General features: G+C 40.3%; 1 protein-coding gene across 1 annotated transcript; it reads right to left on the reverse strand.

Annotated features, from left to right (window-relative positions):
- Nucleotides 1-481: 481 nt before the first annotated feature.
- Nucleotides 482-19565, reverse strand: LOC135472883 (protein mono-ADP-ribosyltransferase PARP14-like). Its single transcript, XM_064752590.1, has 6 exons — nt 19205-19565; nt 17262-17864; nt 15503-16180; nt 12923-13617; nt 2468-2685; nt 482-2057 (listed from the first exon to the last, which is right to left on the reverse strand). The coding sequence occupies exons 1-6, from the start codon at nt 19548-19550 to the stop codon at nt 1970-1972; spliced, it is 2628 nt and encodes an 875-aa protein (XP_064608660.1). The 5' UTR covers nt 19551-19565; the 3' UTR covers nt 482-1969.
- Between the last annotated feature and the right edge of the window lie 1346 nt (nt 19566-20911).

A 20911-nucleotide genomic window follows, 5' to 3' on the forward strand; every position in this document is an offset into this window, starting at 1 on the left:
CAACGGCAATCAAGGCATAACAGCTTACGACTGTAACACATCGCTACACAAGACATCGAATTAATGATCACTGCGTAGGTTTTATTTTGGCCCTCATTCGCCAAAACGCTATTCTCGTCATATCCGATCTTTCCCTGACCAATGAGATCGCAAGCTCGAATCCAGTTATAAGTATATTTGTGTTTTCTGTCTTTGCCACACAATCCACCTGGTAGATTACGACGATTTACCTAACAGCCAAATGTTTCGAGCACACAAGTCTCCTAGCTCTGTCGGTAGACCAAGTAAAGAGTACATGTAAAAAAAAATAGCCATTTAATGTGGATGTCAATATTACATATATATATATATATATATATATATATATATATATATATATATATATATATATATATATATATATATATATATATATATATTGTATCTATAATGATGATGATCAAAAATAAAAATCATGGATTTTGTCTTTTAGCCTCCGTGGCTCAGATGGTGAAAGAGATTCCTTTTTGTTTAACATGTAAACGATACTGTACTCATTGTATGTCCTGGTGAATAAACATATTTCAGAACAAAAACACGACAGTCAAACACATGACTAATAAGTCCTTCAAATCCAGCTGTTCAGATGCTGCTGCTGTGGCTTTAAATCAGGAAGTGCCGTGGTTTCCCCGTGCTCTCCAGTTTCCTTGACGAAAACCGCGACTGTCGTCGATTAGCACAATATTGTTCGAGTTACACATGTACAAGCACACACATTGGATTTAGGAACATACATGTAAGTGGCAGTGGGTTGGGTATTTACAGCCACAAAACGTTTTCGACACGCATGTTACTTTGCTTATATCTTATGCACCTCGCTTTGAGCATAATTTTGTTCATAGCACTACGCCGTCTTTTTGTAGCAGATTTTGTAGCTGCCTCACGGAAACACTTTGGATATGACACCACACACTCACCCTATAGTAACAGAACGGTGACCACCATTACTTGGCTCGTATATCTATGACAAGCGCCAAGCAAGGAAATCGGAGTAATGTCAGTTCTTAAGTCTTAGGTTCTAATATCGGTTTGAGTTTTAGTGATACAAAATTAATCGAAAAAATATCCCAACGCCCAGCGTACGTGTTAAAAAAATATAGTTCTTTATTTTAAATTAGGGCTGAATTGTACAAACATCAGAAATGTTTCAACTAAGGGTAAATGCATCACATGGTTAATGTTTTTCGTAATAGTTGTATGCTAGCAGTTTGAACTGTCAGAAGAATACTTGTCATTGTTTATAGCAGAAGAAATTATACGACCATAATTTTGTCGAAAGGTCAAAAACTTCAACTTGAATTTTATCTGTACCTTCCTCTTCGCGAAACAATGTTTTAAGTTTCAATTTAATGGATTGTAATCAGTGTGAGATGAATACTACGATTCTGAAAGCAAAATATTTCCAAAACTTTGCACAATTGTCTCTAAGAATGAGTGAGTGACTGCTCTTTGATATAGTGCTGCTTCACTGAGACGACTTACCGAAGGCAAGTAAACAGCCCCACCCGAACCATTATACTGATACCAGTCAAACAGTCGTTGCACTATCCTCTTAATGCTGAGCGCACATTATTGTCTGAAATTTATCATTTTGAAATAATGCAAAATAATTTAACGATTTTGTACTACTATACATGAAGAAATTTACACATCATGTGTGTAATGTTCCTATATATGAACAGTATTCACTTTGGTTTGAGTTTACTGTGGGATCATCACTGTGTTCACACTGCTTTGAGTTTACTGTGGGATCAGCACTGTATTCACACAGGTTTGAGTTTACTGTGGGATCAGCACTGTATTCACAATGGTTTCAGTTTGCTGCGGTATCTGATCTGTATTCACACTCCTTTGAGTTTACTGCAGGATCAGCACTGTATTCACACAGGTTTGAGTTTAACTCTGAGATCTGCACAGTATTCACACCGGTTTATAAGTCTGTGTCTGATTCCACGATACCTTTGGCTCTCAGCTCTTCCCTTACACGTGACAGGTAAGTGGGGTCAGGGTAGCCAAACCTGTCAAGTTAAAAAACGCACACGCAATAAAGACGAAAATGTTTTCTGATTTGAATGACATTGTTAACAGTAAATTTCGCGGATGCTTACCATAATGAGGCCCTGTCGGAGTTAACAAATCACTGTGATGGGGTGGGGGGTGCCCTGAACACCAAAATAATGTTTGGATGAGAGTTCATGCAACACCAATTTTTTTTCGAAATTTTAGGGCCTTTTTGTTTGGTCCGGAATTTTATGGTCTTTGGTGGATGTTATTTCTGGACGAGAAGCTCTCAAGTTTACTGGTTAGTGTGGATTGATATGAATTGTGAAAAGCGAAAAATTCTTGAGTATACCAGAGTTAAACATAAATGAAATAAATAAACAAATATTTTATGATATACCCGTTGATAAATTTGTGCGAGCATTACCTTTCCGGTCCCAGATGCATGGATGTTTTATGGTGAATGTCATTCCACGTGACTACGTTATCTCTACCTGACGTCATCGAGGTGCCCACTGTGAAGGTCAGACGTTGGTCGAAGGCCCTTCTCAACAATCTCAGCACCCGTTTTCCCTCGCTGTTGTTAGGTAGATAGGCCCTTCGTCTCGCTCCTCGAAACTTCATCCCAGGATTTGGATGCCCCTCCTGAATATTACAAGAGAGCGAAAAAAAAAAAAAAAAAAAAAAAACAGTAGTAGAACTGACAGCACTATATATGAACATCTCAGCAAGACTTAATGTACTGGTATGCTCACAATATTGGTGGCCATACCTCACAGTGCTTCGATTCGTTAGCATATTTAATATTATTTATTTGAAAAGGCCAAAAGACGCATATGCGGGTCCAAATGATCATCTCAACAGAGGCTCATGAATTTCTTGTAAATTGGTTCAGAGATATGGCGGTCACAATGATGGGAACAGATAAACAGACAGACGGACAGACCGGCAGACGGATAGACAGACAGGCGGGCAGGCGGATAGACAGGCAGGGTTATCACATACTCCTTGGCTCTAAGGAGCTGAATATTTATTTTATTATTTGATTGGTGTTTTACCCCGTACTCAAGAATATTTCATTTTTACGATGGCGGCCAGCATTATGGTGGGATTTATTTATTTATTTGATTGGTGTTTTACGCCGTACTCAAGAATATTTCACTTATACGACGGCGGCCAGCATTATGGTGGGTGGAAAGCGGACAGAGCCCGGGAGAAACCCACGACCATCCGCAGGTTCATTATGGTGGGAGGAAACCAGACAGAGTCCGGGGGAAACCCACGGCCATCCGCAGGTTCATTATGGTGGGAGAAAACCAGACAGAGCACGGGGGAAACCCACGACCATCCGCAGGTTCATTATGATGGGAGAAAACCGGAGAGAGCCCGGGGGAAATCCACGACCATCCGCAGGTTTCTATCTGACCTTCCCACGATAATGGGTTGAATAGTAAGAAGAGAAAATGCACGTATTTCTCTACATAACATATTCATCCAGCACAGAAATGCCAGCATTTGAATGAAACTCACCTAGGTATAGCTAACATGCTAATGACTACAAAACATAACGCGTCAGCAATAACAAGAAATTAGAAATTAAAAAAAAAATCAAAACTTATTCTATAACAAGGAAAATTCGCTTCCTGTGAAAAATCCCAGATCCAACCCCAAAGCAGCTCCATGAGCAACATGGACAAGAAGTGTTCAATGAACCCAAAAACGTGCAGCATTTTATGATGCCGCAAAGGTCGATGTTTTAGCATGCCGTCAGTAGACGGAATGATTATGATTTAACGCCGCTACGGCAATATTGCAGGCAAATCGTGGCAACCAGTCACTCGATTATCAGTTGTTGCATGTGTTGGGATTACTTCAGCCCTGGCTGGTTCGGCTGCTCGCCTATGTCAGATTTGATTTATTTATTTATTTGATTGGTGATAAATAAATAAATAAAAATTAACCAGCCTTGAATGCAACGAAGAATTCAATTTCCTCATAAATAAATCTAGATACATTTATTAACATCATACCATCAAGAAGAACTTACTTGGAGCATGTGGTTAGCACGAATATATATCGGTTACTACCGCTATACTAAAATGTTATATAATGATATTACATGTACCGTTTGTATTCCGGGTGGAATCCTGTAATGTATGACTATAGTGCCGTATCCTTCAAATCCTGAGCACGACTCCAAAACTTCGGTAACATCCATGGTCCCTGGCGGCTGGTTGCCGATGATTTTACCGCAGACCGCCTTACATACAGGACACAGGCGATAACTCGTATGGAAATATTCGTCAATACATTCCTTACAGAAAATATGTCCACACTGCAGTGTCTTGGGGCCCTTTATTCTGCTCAGGCAGATCACACATTTACTCATGTCTCAGGTATAGACATGTATGCCTTTTCCTCAATTTCGATACTAAACAGAAAATTTAGCTTCTGAGTATGCAACCGTTGATTTAAGCAAAGCTAAAATCTGGAACGAAGAAAAAAAGAGCAATCATCAGTTAAGGAGAATATACCGGGGAGTTCTGGCAAAACATTGATTAGCGCAAGTCTATTAGAAATTTCGCTCTTATTTTAAACTATTCAAAGTGGTTACCTTTTACAAAATATTAGTCACGTCTGTGTACGTGTTAATATGGTGACACTCCCCGTAATCATCACATCACTGTAGCGCGATTAACCCTTGTCTTGCGAAGATGTTTTGAAACAGTATATATATATAGTGAGTTAAAATGATTGGACACTATATGTATACAATTCTATTTAAAACCTCGGTAATTATGTAACTCTAATTACGAATCCATTAACCGTGTGATGGCAAGACTAACTGGTTAGCGGTTTATGTATTTGTTTTAGATTGGGCAAGAAAACGCCACAACGACGATAGACGTCAGGTTAATGATGGGAGACATCACTGCTACTTGGCAATACTCCAGGAAAAAAGTGACACCTGGAAATTATAAACTGCAACCCCATTGGTCAAGCCCAGCTGGAAAGAGTTAACGACACATCTCAATAAAATTGCGCAACCTGCGGATGGTCGTGGGTTTTCCCCGGGCTCTGTCCTGTCTCCACCCACCATAATACTGACCACCGTCGTATAAGTGAAATATTCTTGAGTACAGCAATCAAATAAATAAATCAATAAAACTGCTTCAGATGCCCCTCGGAATCATGGTGTGGAGAGAACACATAGGCTTACGGATAAAACTGTATTCATAGAAAAAAAGTTTTTTTTGATTTCTGACATCATTTTCTGCTTTCTCACCGTTGCTCCAGTGGCCTTCGTGTTCAAATTCTTTAAGATTTCTGTACAAAATTTGCTAACCGTGGCAGTGATGTAAAGCGAGCGTAGAGAGCGGCTCATGAGCTGTAAGGATTTGCAATATCGAAGTTACCTCCCTTAGACCAAACCTATTTGTTAAGAATGTATCGCCTCACTAACACAATTCTACAGTCTAGCGCTACCAAATTGCTATGCTTCAACCTGACGGTAGGCGAGATCACACCGAAGCACTCGGAGCGCTCCTTCAAACTTATACATGTATTCTTAATAAAACCCACATATTGTTTGATCGTTGGACTACCTTGTTAGAAAGAAAACCGAAGATAAACATCAAAACTTCAGCCCGGTGTTCTCCTCCACTGCCATGCTTGGTTTTGTTTTGACGTGAGTAGACTACATCTTCTTTACCAGACTGTCCTATGCCCGATCGGAATTCTATGGAAAACCATAATGAGCAGAAAAAATCAACTACAGTAAGTTGTGCCGTATATTTGAAACATTTGTTCCAGGCGTAGAATTAGGTCGACGTTTTCATAGAGTAGATGTGCTGACTTCAAAGCGAAGTCAAACATGGCGGAGGAGGGAAATGTCAAGCCGGAGGTTTGAAGTTTATCTTCGGTTTTCTTTCTAACAATGTAGGCCAACGACCAAACAATATGTGGGTTTTGCTAAGAACATATGTAGGAACATTCAGAGCATAAGTTTGAAAGAGATCTCCAAACGTTTCAGTGCGATCTCGATCTCGCCAGGTTAAAGCATAGCGATGTGGTAGCCTTTACAGTCTAACCATAGAATTGTGTTACGACTCATTGTCGTGACGTCAGCCACAGATGAATTTCATGGTTAATGACCTCAGTCGTTGTGTCGTGTTGATGTGCATATCCAGTTGTATGTTAGTCTCACTAAAGCTGGAACGGTACCTGTAATTCACGTTGATCAGTATTAGGCTATACGCTATTATACAAAAGAGGCTGCTATGCTTCGCTTTGAGGGTTTCACCCCAGTGAATCTTTCACATTGTTAAGATACATGTAATTTCGTCTCACCTTAATTTCAAATTGTTCACGTCTGTAAAGTCACCTGAAGCATTTGTGTACAGAAATGTCACGTGCAACTTCTCAAGAAATACATGTTCACCAGTAATCTGACTTCGGATAGGAAATGTCTGCTTTCAGTTTCGAATATAGTCACGTTGTGATTTTTCTGCATAGCCATTCGTGGAGCTCAAATGTGACGTAAGAAAGGGGATTTCCAGATCTTCATTTCTCGGAAGTTCGAGACTTGTGACGGCAGTACGCTATGTGGACCATACTCCCCACAGTGCAAGTGCCGTTTCTTACGCTCACAACATCTCTGTCACACAGCGTTGAGCGTGCACGTAGCTACCATGGCGACGTCATACCTACAATACTGATTGCCGCGCTCGCAGCGGTGGGCACGCGTTGTAAAACGAGGGCCTATAATTTACGGTGAGACTAAAGCTAAACAAGCCCACATATGTCACACCGACGTCGTGAAGGTCAGACTTTTATCTGGTGGTGACAGATAGGCCTATAAAGCAAACGCCGCAAGAAGTATATCTATGTATATATTGACACCACTGGTTTTAAACAGCAATCAATAACTTGTTAAACAGAAACGCCACATAAAGGGAAACATTCTCATGTACAAGACGAGCAAATAGGCCCTAAAGATTCGGGTGGTGAAAATGACCTGAGATCATATCTATCATGTAACACCTAGACTGGATAGTAGCGTGTTGTCAGGTGTCATCGGTGTTGTGTTACAGTGAATCAGCACTTTAATCTTAGTATGACCGAATCAATGCTCCTACAGCAGCGTGCGTTAAACCCCAAGAAACCAAACATATGATTGTTACTAAAATTAACACTGTTTGTCTGCCCGCACATCCGATTACCATGGGCGAATACGGTTGCACCCTTGTCGCATATGATTTTCTCACCGGGGTAAGCCTATGTCATATTGGCCTCCGAGGTTGTAGGAGGTTAATAAGCCGTGGCCGCATAAAGACATTTGCGGCAAAGTGAAACGAAATAGAGATTTCAACATGAAGTATTGAAAATCTCTAATGTGCAGTGGATGAGATCACCTCCAAGGTCATTTGAGACCATCTTCTTTGGTTTTCTTCTTTGTCCAGAGGCTTGTTCGGATTTTCATGTAGGGCCAAGTTTCCCTCACACCATTATTGCTACTCAAGTTGCATTCTCATTGCCTGTTAATAAATCTATCTTTAAATCATTGCAAACATGAGTTCAAGGAACCACAGTGATTGGAATGCTCTTGAAAAGATCCCCATCCCCCTCCCACCCAAGACAAAGGACCCCCCCTCCCAAAAATAAAAACAGACCAAAAGCGTCCTTCGTGATTTGCCTGATCACTCTCCTGACTTAAAACCGCAACCAAAGTAACAAGTGCTGAATTCCAAAACGTGACTTCATTTGTCTAGGCTCTGACACCCGTGGCAAGCCAAGATTTTTATCTATCTGAACCAGCCAGACATCGCTGGTGTCTGCAGGCTAATACTGACATCTGTACCAACCGCATGGTTGAATTCTTGACGTGTATTTTACTCGGTGTACCATTAGCGGTTGACAACCCTCGTGCAACCACTATGGCGGGCTAACACTTTTATCCACCAAGTTGTTGTGAATCTTAAGTGAAAGTTCGTCCCCAGGTCTCCGGTGTTCTCTATGTAATGACCGTCATGGTAGAAGTTAAAAATTCTTGAGTATGGCGTTAAACAACAAGCACATAAACAAACAAATAAATAAGTAAATAAATAAATAAACAAAATTTACTAAATAAAAAACTGATATATGTTAAAGACAAACAACAAGCTTTAAAACTTTCTATATTTTGGATTTATTAAACCACTTTAAGAGGATTAGTTTACATGGTACTGTCTCTGGCGTTCACAATTAACACAACACTTAATATAACAAGTTGTTAACAGTAAGGGTGTATAAGTTTTGAAATTAGCAAGCCCTGCTATCAATGAAAATCAAGTACAACTGCACCGAATCTGTGGCGATTGGCAGTGTGGAATCTCTAGATCACAAATCATCGCATTTTACGGGGTAAATCGGACATTGCAAATCGTCCAGTGCTAGCCCGTAGCGGAGTCAGCGCCAGATGGATTCGAACTGCAATCCCATCCACATAAGAACTCAGACGCTCTTCTGCAGTGCAAAAAGCAGTCTTGGTGTACTAATACTGGAGCGACAAGTAATTGTAATCTTTCCTTTCATATGTAGGCTTAGTCAAGGGACACGACATATTCATTATCTTTAGTATGACCATGCGCGGGATTAAACCTCCGACCTTACGTATAGGGCCTAGACAGGGGCGATGTGTCAAGTAAGACAGTTAGACAAGCTTGTATCCACTCGGCCATGCTTAATTCGGATAAGGGGGTTTTAATAATACAGTACTACAATCATAAAGATAAAACCAAATTAACGGATTGCTTTTAATTTAACTGTAAATAAAAAAAATATCACCATTTTTGTGTTAGCACTGGTTACGAATAGGAGACCACCCCCACCCACGCAAAAAAGAACAACAAAATCAGAAACAAGCAAATAACAAACAACCACACTCAAATGTCGCTTTCATTACAAAACCATTTCAAGCAATAACCAGCATTTCAATTCATATATAATTAGCAACTAATATTATTCATAAGGCTGTCTTCAATTAAGGTAACACACGACAAATATTAGCCACAGAGCTATATGTAGCTGTAATTTCCATTGGCCTATAATCAGGTTATCATCTGATAAAAACAACTAAAATTCGTCTTGGCTATGTTTTTCTGTACAAATAATTGTTAAAATTAGATATTTTGAATACATTTTTTTGCTTGAGAAAAAAAATAAAGTACAGCGACATCTTATACATTAAGGCAAAATTTGATTCATAATTAATTAACATGGTTAACATATGGATCATACATTAAGGCAAGTATTGGTTTTACTGCAGAATAAATATACTTTGTTAACGGTTCTGAACAACACTTAATACTTACAAGTCTGGATTTACGAGCTTCATATACACGCATTACCTATTGCGTTACCTATTAAGGTAAGTTTTATCTTTAAAGTACATATAGAGACTAAATTAAGGTTCCAAATAATACACACAAAAAACACTTGTGTTACAATCTAACACAACAACCTATGTTGTTTCATTCAACAAAGAAATTTGTTACCCCAACACAGATGTGTGTTAAATACATGTGTAGTACATATATTTGTACAGCAACCCCCCCCCCTCCCCCCCCCCAAAAAGAAAAAAAAAACAAAAAACAACAACAAATAAAGCAAAACAAAACAGAAACAAGACCGTGTGTTAATTCAACACAAGTAACAGTTGTTCATATAGGACACAAGTCATTCATTGGAAAGAACACGAGTTTGTGTTCATACAACACAAGTGTTTTTTGTGTGTAGATGTACGCTGCACTTAAATAACAGTTTAAAGATCAGTTCATCCATGGTTTATGTTCAATTAGCACCGATTTCAGGAATTTGTTGTTTTGTCCATGACTTAGACACGCAATTCTATTGTATCCAAGGTACAGCACGCTTATCAGTGTAGAACAGAATAGGTTCTGCATTTATTAGACACAAATTAATCGAAAATAACGTCAATATCCTAACAAGAAGAAACAATGAACTTCTTGACAATTGCTTCATACCGTTTAAATCATTTCACATGGAAAAACAAGAACTCATATTCACAAAATAAGCGGCAAATGTACTCGACAAATCGTGCGTTTGCTTTGAACAAAACCTGTGTCCTTTTATACTCCTGCAAATATTCATTCGCCTTGAAATGCAAGGATTTGCTAGCGGGTCAAGTTTAGCTGTGCATATAATATACATTAAACTGGTAATATAATATGATCTATTTAGTTCTATAATACAATATATAGTCTTGAATCATTTCAGCTAGGTATGTGTGACGGCTATGTACATGTAGATGGCACTAAACAGTATTCTAACTCTTCCTAAAGGCGATGTGCGTTATATTCAATTCTGTTCAAACTTTTCCACCCAATTCCTTCCCGTAAGGTACATATGTAGTCACATTTAAACTGATTTTCTGCTTCTTCATTCGGAAGCTATGGAGCAAAATTTCTAAAATGGTGCCTTTGTCTTCTCGTGATGTGATACGGCATTCATCTTTTTGTCCTGTATAGTAGTTACACTGTATTCATATTGTTATTCTCTTCTTCACTACACTGTATTCAGAAATGTTATGTAACGCGGCATTCACGTTGATGCCATGTCGTATGTTACAAGGAATCTACACTGTGTTATTCAAGGCGATATTCACACAAGTTTCCTTGCCCACATGACGTTAGAATGTGAAATGTTTACACGGGTGTTCCCTCGCCACCAGATTCGGTTATACCTTTGGCTTTCAGCTCTTCCCGCACCCTTGATAGATAAGTTGGGTCCGGATAACCAAATCTGAAATGTAAAGCAGATGCTTAAATGTTTACCGGTCGTCTCGGATCAGATCACAATTACCGTGTTTATCTGCATGTTTGTTTGAAATATAAGGTTATACGGTCGTTTTTCAAGATCATTTAGGTCATTTCACGACACTGTTTCCTATTGGCATATCGCTCCAAATGTCGTCATATGTATAATGCTTCCACACTGAAACAATGTTCCCAAGACACCAGACGTTTCACCTCATCCATATTTTGAATATTCCGAAACTTACCTTCTTCAGGAACTCTGATATCAGGTTAAGTTAAAGACAAGATCTCTGCTGAGAATGACACCACCAAGTTACAGTACAATGACCACGCGACGATCAGGCCCCAGGGTTCACGAAGCTGTCATAATCCATACGTCACACTTAGTTTTATAGTGTTAACTTGTGATGTTATTCCTGATCTTAAAGCTCAGAAATCAAACACTAATTTTCAATTTTGTCTTAGACAAGTCTTGTTATAAAAGTAAACCAGTTTGGAAATTTACGTCCAAGACAGCTCTTGATTTTGGGGCCTGGGCCTTGGGATTCCCATTCTGCTCAGTGTCAATTCAAGGGGTGCAATGATAACCTTTTTTTTCAAAGTTTATTAATAACTGGACTCGGACTTGAACTCACACCTACCACTTACGAGTCACAAGCGCTAAGAGCTTTCAATTTAGTTTAGTTATCCCTGTCTGTCTTTTCCTGCGAAACCTAATAATAAGAATAAACTGTACAGTTCAATGGTAGTATAAAATATTCACACTCCTCGAATTCAAAAATCTGTGTAAAATCTCAACTGTGGAATTCCATACCGATAAACAGAAGAAAATATTAATACATAAATAAATTATGTTTCAATGAATGCACTAATAATGTCAAATGCGACAGAATAGTGGAATTTGTTGTTTGTGTTTCAGGAACACAGGCCATTCGGACGTTTTATTCTGATTTTTGTCTTTATTTCTGGCTGAATGCAAATGCAACACTCGTTATGCAATATAAAACAAAACCTCCTCTACTAACTTTTCGGGACCACCATCCCTGGAGGTTTTGTGATGTACGTCATTCCACGTGACTACGTCATCTCTTCCTGTCGTCACAGATCGCCCGATGGTGAACAAAAGCCGTTGATCAAAGGCCTGCTTCAAGAGCTTTAGAATTCGCTGGCCTTCGTTTGTCTTTGGTAGATATGCAGTTCTGCGCGCTCCATGAAACCGTCGGCCTGGATGAGGGTGACCTTCCTACAACAAGAATAAAAGACACGTCTACAAACTTGTTTATGTCCGATTTGTAATTCCTGTGGAGAGCAGTGTATTAAGTTAGTTGGACGTTATATGTTGAGGGTGTCAGTCGCAACAGCAAATCAAAATCTGTCTATCGCTACATTTGTTTTTGCGTATATCATACTTTACTAAATTGGTGAAAGCATTCACTGGCGCATCTGCAAGCAACAAATAAATGCCACAGATGGGTGTTGTGATTTGTGTCTTTGGATTGTCATGTCTTAAAACCCAGTCACCACTTAAACTGAAGATTGACCACAGTAAGATAGGCCATGATTTACACTTCCACACGAAGAAAAACTTTTCGTAAGCTGTACAAAGCTGTCCCTAGAACCTAATTGTGTCAACAACTGTTTATGGCAAGGCAATGTCGGTAAAAGTCAGCTTCACGCCTCGTTGCTATGGTATCCGTTATCAGCTGTACAAGTGTCGGCTGTAGAAGGATTTGACAGTTACACCTTCCGCCTCCCTTTCCGGGTGTTTCCCAGAAATCACCGGCATAATTTCGCATTGACGTAAATGGGATCTAGGGTTAATTCATATACGGCAAGAAGTCCATCTGGCAGAAATTCTAGACATTAATCTCGGTCAAATACATGTATCCAAACAAAGTCTCTTTGTAGTCATGCTGATCTAAAATAAACAGACCGGTTTATACAGAATTACCTTCCCCACAGACATTACTGTAAGGGTCGATCATTTTATTTTTCGTTGGGCATTACCATAGAGATGTATGAACGGTACTCGCTACAAACAGCAAGCAGAAAACTCCTCCACTTACCTGTTGAATTCCGTTTGGGAAATTATAGTGAATGATTAGAGACTTGTAACCTTGATATCCAGCGCAGGATTTATACGTCTCCTCCACCTTCATCGTTCCGTAAGGTTGGTTACCGGTTACTTTCCCACAAACTGCTTTACACACAGGACAAAGCATTGCACACTTCGAGAAATACTCTTCGATGCAATCTTTGCAAAATTTGTGGCCGCACTGCAAGCTCTTGGGGTCTGTTTTGGGGCACAGACAAATGACACAATCTTCCTCGTCCTTCTCGGCCTCAATGCCAGGAATGGTGTGGGCACTCGGATTGCTGGATTCCTTACAGCAGAATTGAACATCAAGTCCAGGAATCACGCATGCGCCACACAATGCATGGCCACACCTTCTCACTTTGGCAGATACACGCTCGTCTTGACAGAGAAAACAAAGCGCATCTGACCAGACAGCTGGCTGATGGTCGTCAGCTCTGGACATCCCGGACATGGATACATCACCTCCGCCAGATGCTTGAATGGGATCGACACGCTCTAAATTAGGTACTCGTTTTCTCAGCTCTTTACAGTAACAGTCCAGCGTGTTCATGTCTGTGTCCATCAAGTAAATCTTCACTGATATATCAGGTAATATTGTCACAAAACGAAAAATTCCCTCTACCACAGCGGAGCATCCGTCATGGGTTGTAATGTTAAGTAGACCTAGAAAAACAGTCAAAATGACAAAATCTAATCTGATGTTCGGGACAATCTTCATTCTAAAACTGACAAAAACAATCGTGACAAACAGTGACATTTCTTAACCTAGGCATATCTTATACACTGCAATTTAGAAACATTTATCTCCTTACACGGAGCAAAAGTAAAACAACCAGATTTGTCACGAAATAAGCAATAAAAAATCGCAATTCACAGCTGAAATCCATTCGCTACCATTAATTTCAGGCTTACAAAGGACCTGGTACGGTAAGGCAGGGAATCGGCCCCAGTGCAAGAACCTGTGCACCTCAAGAAGCGAAACTGACTATAGCTTTGAGCAACAGCTTCTGACACAATCGTATGGCTACTTCTTTTTCAGTTCTGTTTTGTTCTTCTTTCCCTGTTATGTGGCAAGCATGCTACTTATAATGCTCCAAACATACACTGAGGCAAAGTATAGGTCATAAAATCTAAAAATCGTAGACTCCTCCAGTCGCAAGGAAATATCTTTGTTTTTTGCATCTGACACTGTACAGTGGGGAAAATCACTGCATGACAAATGTAACTTTCTGAAAAATTATTGAGCACACAGTTATGCACCAATCAATTAAGTACATATATAACAAATGTGCTCAGTCTTATACTTCCGCTACGCATAACATGTTTATGTTCCTGATAGCTAGATAACCACACGTGATCTCAACTACGATCCACGTATGATTTCGCTGTAGTTGCCGCGTTACGTAATACCATAACTTAACTGATCACATTAGAAAGTTTATATTTTACGTATGAAGACCACCGTTAACAAGAAACGAAACTTTGAACCACATATGAAAGTTTCAACAAAGATATTTTCTGGTTAACGTTGATCTTAATACTGTAACTTGAAGACACAGTTCCTCGTTTGAACGAAAAATTGGAGTTTTTGATCTAGACTGCATTTCTGGAGTGTTAATACTAATCAACCATCTCTTTTATGGCCATATAACTTTTGTGGGTGATTCGACCAAGTTTTTTACTTCTGGTTGGGAAATTCACAGAACTGTGGTATGGTTCTGAAATTTGCACTTTCATATCGTACCTCTCTTTAGAAAAAGTCATACTGGATTTATTTATCTATTTATTTATATATCTGAATGACGTTTTACGCCGTACTCAAAAATACTTCGCTTACTCGACGACGGTAAACATTACAGTGGGACGAAACCACGACGTTTAGCCGGTTGCTGACAGACCTTCCCACGTACGACCGGAGAGGTAGTCAAAGTAATACTGGATGATCAATGTTTGTCACCATATGCTTCAATAAACATGAACATTCTGCCAAAATGTGTGCTTTTTGTCTTATTTGTGTGTGCAGAAGGACCCACTTTGTTGTTTTGCTTGTTGTCATTCAAAAGGAGGCTTACTGTAGCGAGGTAATACTTGATCCCGTCTTGAGTATTCCAATAAATGTATATATCTCGCCGACATTTTTTCGCGTTGTGTATAGGCTTATTCAAATGTAGATTTTATAATATATGATGTTTTGTGCAGAATACAATGAATGTGCTATACATGCTTGAATAGTGTGTTTTGAGCTCCTGGTGACAACATTTATATTACGTGTATATTATATGACATCAACTATCGAACCATAAGAATACTTATGAGATTACGCAATGGCGGTATTTCGCCCAGTGTTAGACCGTATAGCTCGGTATCAACTGCAAATAACCACACTCTCTATACATTGCAGCTTAATACTAACCCGTAATGGGCGCTGAGTTAACTTTTATAAAATCAACACGCATTTTTATCACTACTTATGCTTAACGAGAACCCCCCTTTAACAACTGACAACTTTCAATAACACAGAATGCCATTAAACCAATGCCAAACTTACCAGTCCAGAGAGGTGGAACAACAAGTGTTTTCATCTCTAATTCATCAGCCTTATTTAAGATACGTGGCACAAGTGTCCTCAGCTCTCCAACACCTGACGAGTGTTTTGTGTCCCAGACACCATGTATCACATGGCCATATCCCATGTTGCCAGCTCCTGTGACCACAACATCTCCTGGTTTGGCTGATTTTTTCTGCTTCAGCTCTTCATAATACTTTTCGCCTGCTGTCATCGTCAAAGCCAAGTCCTGACCACTAGCTGTTGTGAAATCTTCGCGCACCGTAACTACGAGTGCATCTCCTTCAAATGTACGAAAGTCAGCTTTTTCAACTTCAACTGTACATGAATCTGAAATGGCAAACCTTGCAGGCAGTCGATTCTCCACAGGCCTTTGTGTGCTGAGCGTAGAAGAGTCATCCTTAGTTTTGCTCTCTAACTTGGGCGAGTCGGGCGATTTTTGCAAAGTCGAATACCCGTGGTTGGGGGTTAATTCGTGTTGTTCTTTCTTAAGGGTTGATATCTGCTGCGTAAGCAAAACGCGAAACTGATCCACTTTCTTTTCATCTATATCTACCAAGTAAATCTTTTTTAGAAAGGTGCTCGGGTTGTTCTTCATGTAGGAAGAGATATTATCCACCAACAGCTGGCATCCAGCGTTTACAGACATTCCCACAAATCCTAGTAAAAAACAAACACAGTGTCAAATGCAACACTCATAGTCTTCCATAGCTGGCACATATTGAATCATGTGAACACCAGTTCTAATTCCATCATATATATACTGGATTGAAAGTTATAAAGACACCATACTTTTTCTTTCATCTGTACGTACCTAGCTAAGATATATACAGTCACAAGAATTTTCATTTTCGTATGTCAATTTTTGTGTCCTGTTATAATATCAATTAAAACCAAAACATCGAGTGGTAGAGATCACACAACAAGAGTTCAAATGAACACAAAATACGCCCCAACAAATACATTTGTTTGAAATGTACAAAAGAATACCAGCAGCATTGTGGTGAGTATAACCTTTGAGGGGAATCTTGATGGGTGTTGATAATAGGTATGTGGTTACCAGGTCAACCACACAAGTGGACATAACTGTATACCAAATATGAAAACTTTATCCGGGAAACAGTTAGAGTTGTAGCCAGGACACGAAATCATTTCTATTTATATAGTATTTATAAGGAAAATGGTAAGAAAATCTGGTTACCGTGACGGCCACGGAAATGGACAAATGTGAGTCGTGACTCATTGTCATCTGTGTATCTATGTATCCAGTAAAAATTAAAAATCCGTGAAGAAAACAGTTGGAGTTATAGCCCGGGCATGAAGCCATATATATCGATAAAGTATATAAAGGGAAACTGTCAATCTGGCAACCATGACAACCGCGGAAATGAACAAATGTGAGCCGCAACACATCGTCATCTGTGTATGTATGCGTCCACCAAAAAATAAATCTCTACGCAGAAAACTGTTGGAGTTATAGCCCGGACACGAATACGGACGGACAGACGGACAGACAGACAAAATCGCTATACAACAATACGCTTCGTTTTGTGGTGGGTCGTATAAAAATACACCTATATGAATATTTACTTATTGTTACGTGTTATAGCAAGGAATTCTTCTTTCGCAAGATGGTTGTCAACAAACAGCTAGAATTTTGTGCACACTTAATAAAAGATTATCAGTCGTCGTGAATGTATTTTTGTCCAATAAAGCCATCTTTACAAATCAAACCAAATACCTGTTGAAATGGCCGGGAAAGCAATCGTCTGAATCTTCACTGCCTCGGCTTCAGACAGTACGCAGGTGACAAGTGCACCAATGTCGTCCTTTCTCGTGGATGATCCGCTAAGCAATGCATGGACCACATATTTACAAGGTAACTGTCCCGCGTCGGTCACAAATACGTCTCCAGCTTTATCTCTAAGCTTCTTGTCTTTCTCTGCCGTGTACTCCTGTCCAGCAGCACGAGATACAGCATCAGAAAGTGGACCGGAAATGTTCTTGTCCACCGTGATTACAATAGCATCTCCCTGGAATGTAGTAATATCGGTTTTCTGAACGACTACTTGGCAGGGACCAGAAATATGAAATGTCGTTAGTTGGTGTGATTCACTTGACGCCGACGACTGTTTACTACTTGTGGTCTCCTGTGAATTAGGTTGGCTCCATGTTTGAGGAAAAACTTTCAGCAGTCCTTCCTCAAGGCGTCGCAGGAATTCTGGATTTTTGTCCACAAAATGTATCTCTTTTAAGGCTTTGTCCTTCATAAATCTCTTTGCGTAGTCTTTGATGACATCCACTACACATTTCACCCACTTATCTATAGGAAACTTTAGTGCACCTACAAAGAAAAAATTTTCTCGTTGTTTTTTCTTGTGAACTAGTCAATGGTAATTTGAGACCGCTTAAACTATCACTAGATATATTTGTGAATGGACATTTCTGTAAATATAAAAGACATTGAGCATACAATCAACAGCAGATTTTTGTGGAACAGAATAACAAGGAACTCAACATTATACTGTTCATGTTGGCAGAGAAAAGATTGGAGTGTTTAAAACTTGGTAAAATAAGGAATACCGGTATCACTATCACACTACCGTTATCTCTGTAGTTTTATTCTCTTTTCTGTAGCCTTTTATTTTATATTGAATAAATTGTCACATTTGTGGCCAGGTATGATAATCTGTCCATTGTGCCGTGGTCGACAAGAATAACACTGAGCTAATAAAATCGAGGTTGGGACACATCTCTGGCAGAGCCAGCTACGCCAGATGGTACGCCAGGCAGCGGTATGCTCCGCTAGTTTTCTGTGAACTTGACAGGTTTTCTCTAGCGCTGATCCTGGCATGTCATTAAGTAATTCTAGACCAGTGGCCTCTAATAAATTGCAATTAACATCACTCCATTTTTTTTACCTACTTAAGCCTTGGTGTTAAGGGGCGTATGAATTGTTGCTATTTATGCATAAACATGAACAAAAACCCTGACTGGGGTAAACTGACAAAAGGCCGTTTTTCACCCGTTAGGTGCAAGAATTTGCCAGTCATCATACTGTCGTCACTTCTCTGGTTTCACTCTCTAAGCTGTACGTGTTTAATTATACTGTAAAGTATGTCATAATGAATGATGACTGCTTTTCTGTGCATGATACCGTCATATTTTCGAACTTTATATACTTTCTTAGTTCTTTGGTGGTTTGAGTTATACGTCGTTTTGGGGAATTAGCCTTGCGATTATTGACCTGGAATGTCCTTATTGGCTGACGACTGGAATACGAATGTCTGTTTCGACGCATAAATAATATCTTAACTAAAATAGAACAAATAAACTAACCAAGACTTATCAGCACCGCCATTTACAACTTTCCGCAACATATAGACGACGTTAAATCACCGTGAGACCTTGTAGATTTAAACAACTTACGATCGACCAATGACAATCGAAAAAAAAATCATAATTTGTCGATATGACTGATGTACTCAATCCATATTCCTAACATAAAACTTAAGCTTAAGGGCGAACCATATGACCGGAAGCCGGGATAATGCCCTAGCAAAAATATTGTCAGATACATAAACAAAAGATGGATCACAGTTAAAATACAACCGAATTGGTTTAAAGCTCTTGGTCTAAGACTCTTATTCCAGTTAGAACCATCAGTAAATGCCGTTTCCTTACCTGTTCCAATGCCCGATAATGCAAGGGATCTCATCTTATCTTTATTCGCTTGATTCAGAACTGCCCAGATGGTACTCTTCAGTTGACTAATGAAGCGTTTATCATTCCAAGATTCCCATCGCTCGAGGAATACATGGAGAACTCTCTTGTGAGGCAGATTTCCAGCTCCTGTAGATATGCACTGGGCTACTCCAAGATTTTGACCTTCACATAACTTAAGAAATCCAGGTCCTGCAGTTTTCTTAATAGCTGCGGCAGCGCCGCCGCTATGCCGGAGTTCAGGGTCAGTGGAATTGACAATACAGTCCACATCGGACAACCTGGTGATGTCACCTGAATAAAGCATCAGAGTCAAGCCTTCCTTAGTAATCACAACTTTCTTGTCATTATTTGAGGTTTCCAGGTTATTGAAAGTCCTAGTTTTCCTTCTATCTCTCCGTGGCTGTGAGGTTGTGTGACGGGTAGACATTACACCACTGGCTGCGGCATTAGCGTACGAACGTGTTTGTTTTTCTTCCTTCTCACTTGAGTCCATGTCTTTGTGAACGGTGCCCCCGGAGTCAGATGATGTTCCAGACATTCCTTCTCTTTGGGAATTCCATGGATTTTTAACATTAGCATCATGATGACTTTCCCTCGTTTTCAAAACTTCGTCGGTTTCCATGCGTTCTTCCTGTCGCTTTTCTTGCGCTAAGTGTTCACCGCCATTCCCGTGAATTCCAAGCCTTTCTACATGTTTGTATGGATCATCATGGACTTTGTACTTATCATTGTCAAGGTAAGGCTTGTTTTCTTGTTGGTACATTCCTTCAGAAGATGGCTGTTCTGTTTTCGAGGGATGACTATGGCTTACTTCACTTGTTCGGCTGGTCCACAGCTCATGCTTTAGTCCACAGGTCGCGACATTTCTCATCTCCTGTCGCAGTCCACTTGTGTCAGTCTCCAGTTCCTGCGTTAGTCCGCTGGTTCCGGCAGTCCCCATTTGATGTCCAGTTCCACTGGTTTCCGCACACCCCAGCTCCTGTCGCAGTCCAGTGTTGCCCGCAGTCCTCAGCCCATGACTGGCTTCCGGTGCCCTCAGCAGCGTTAGTCTACTGGTTCTACAGGGTTCTCCACTGTCATTCTCCAGTTCCTGCGTTAGTCCGCTGGTTCCGGCAGTCCCCATTTCATGTCCAGTTCCACTGGTTTCCGCACACCCCAGCTCCTGTCGCAGTCCAGTGTTGCCCGCAGTCCTCAGCCCATGACTGGCTTCCGGTGCCCTCAGCAGCGTCAGTCTACTGGTTCTACAGGGTTCTCCACTGACATTCTCCAGTTCCTGCGTTAGTCCGCTGGTTCCGGCAATACCCATTTCATGTCCAGTTCCACTGGTTTCCGCACACCCCAGCTCCTGTCGCAGTCCAGTGTTGCCCGCAGTCCTCAGCCCATGACTGGCTTCCGGTGCCCTCAGCAGCGTTAGTCTACTGGTTCTACTGGTTTCTGATGTCCTCAGCTCCTGTCTTATTCTACTGTTGCTGACAGTCTCCAGTTCCTGGCCAACATGAAACACGTCAGAATGAACATGACCCGCGTACGCATTCTCAGATGCCGTACCGGCCGGAATAATATTTTCCAGGGAATGTGCACGGAGTGCTTCAACAAGGAGGCCTGTGACAACGTCAATGTCCCTCCAGCTTCCAGACACCACTACTCCGGTAACCTGTATGTCTC

This window comes from Liolophura sinensis, chromosome 8, assembly GCF_032854445.1.
Source record: "Liolophura sinensis isolate JHLJ2023 chromosome 8, CUHK_Ljap_v2, whole genome shotgun sequence".
In the NCBI taxonomy this organism is placed as follows: domain Eukaryota; kingdom Metazoa; phylum Mollusca; class Polyplacophora; order Chitonida; family Chitonidae; genus Liolophura; species Liolophura sinensis.

What these genes read in the sequence shown, in the direction of transcription:
- LOC135472883 (XM_064752590.1), bottom strand. Translation starts at nt 19,550, where the DNA reads ATGCTTTATTCAGGTGACATCACCAGGTTGTCCGATGTGGACTGTATT. An exon ending in ATTATCGGGCATTGGAACAG is followed by an intron (nt 17,865 to 19,204) that starts GTAAGGAAACGG and finishes TTTTCTTTGTAG; the next exon opens with GTGCACTAAAGTTTCCTATA. An exon ending in TGTTCCACCTCTCTGGACTG is followed by an intron (nt 13,618 to 15,502) that starts GTAAGTTTGGCA and finishes CTGTTTTTCTAG; the next exon opens with GTCTACTTAACATTACAACC.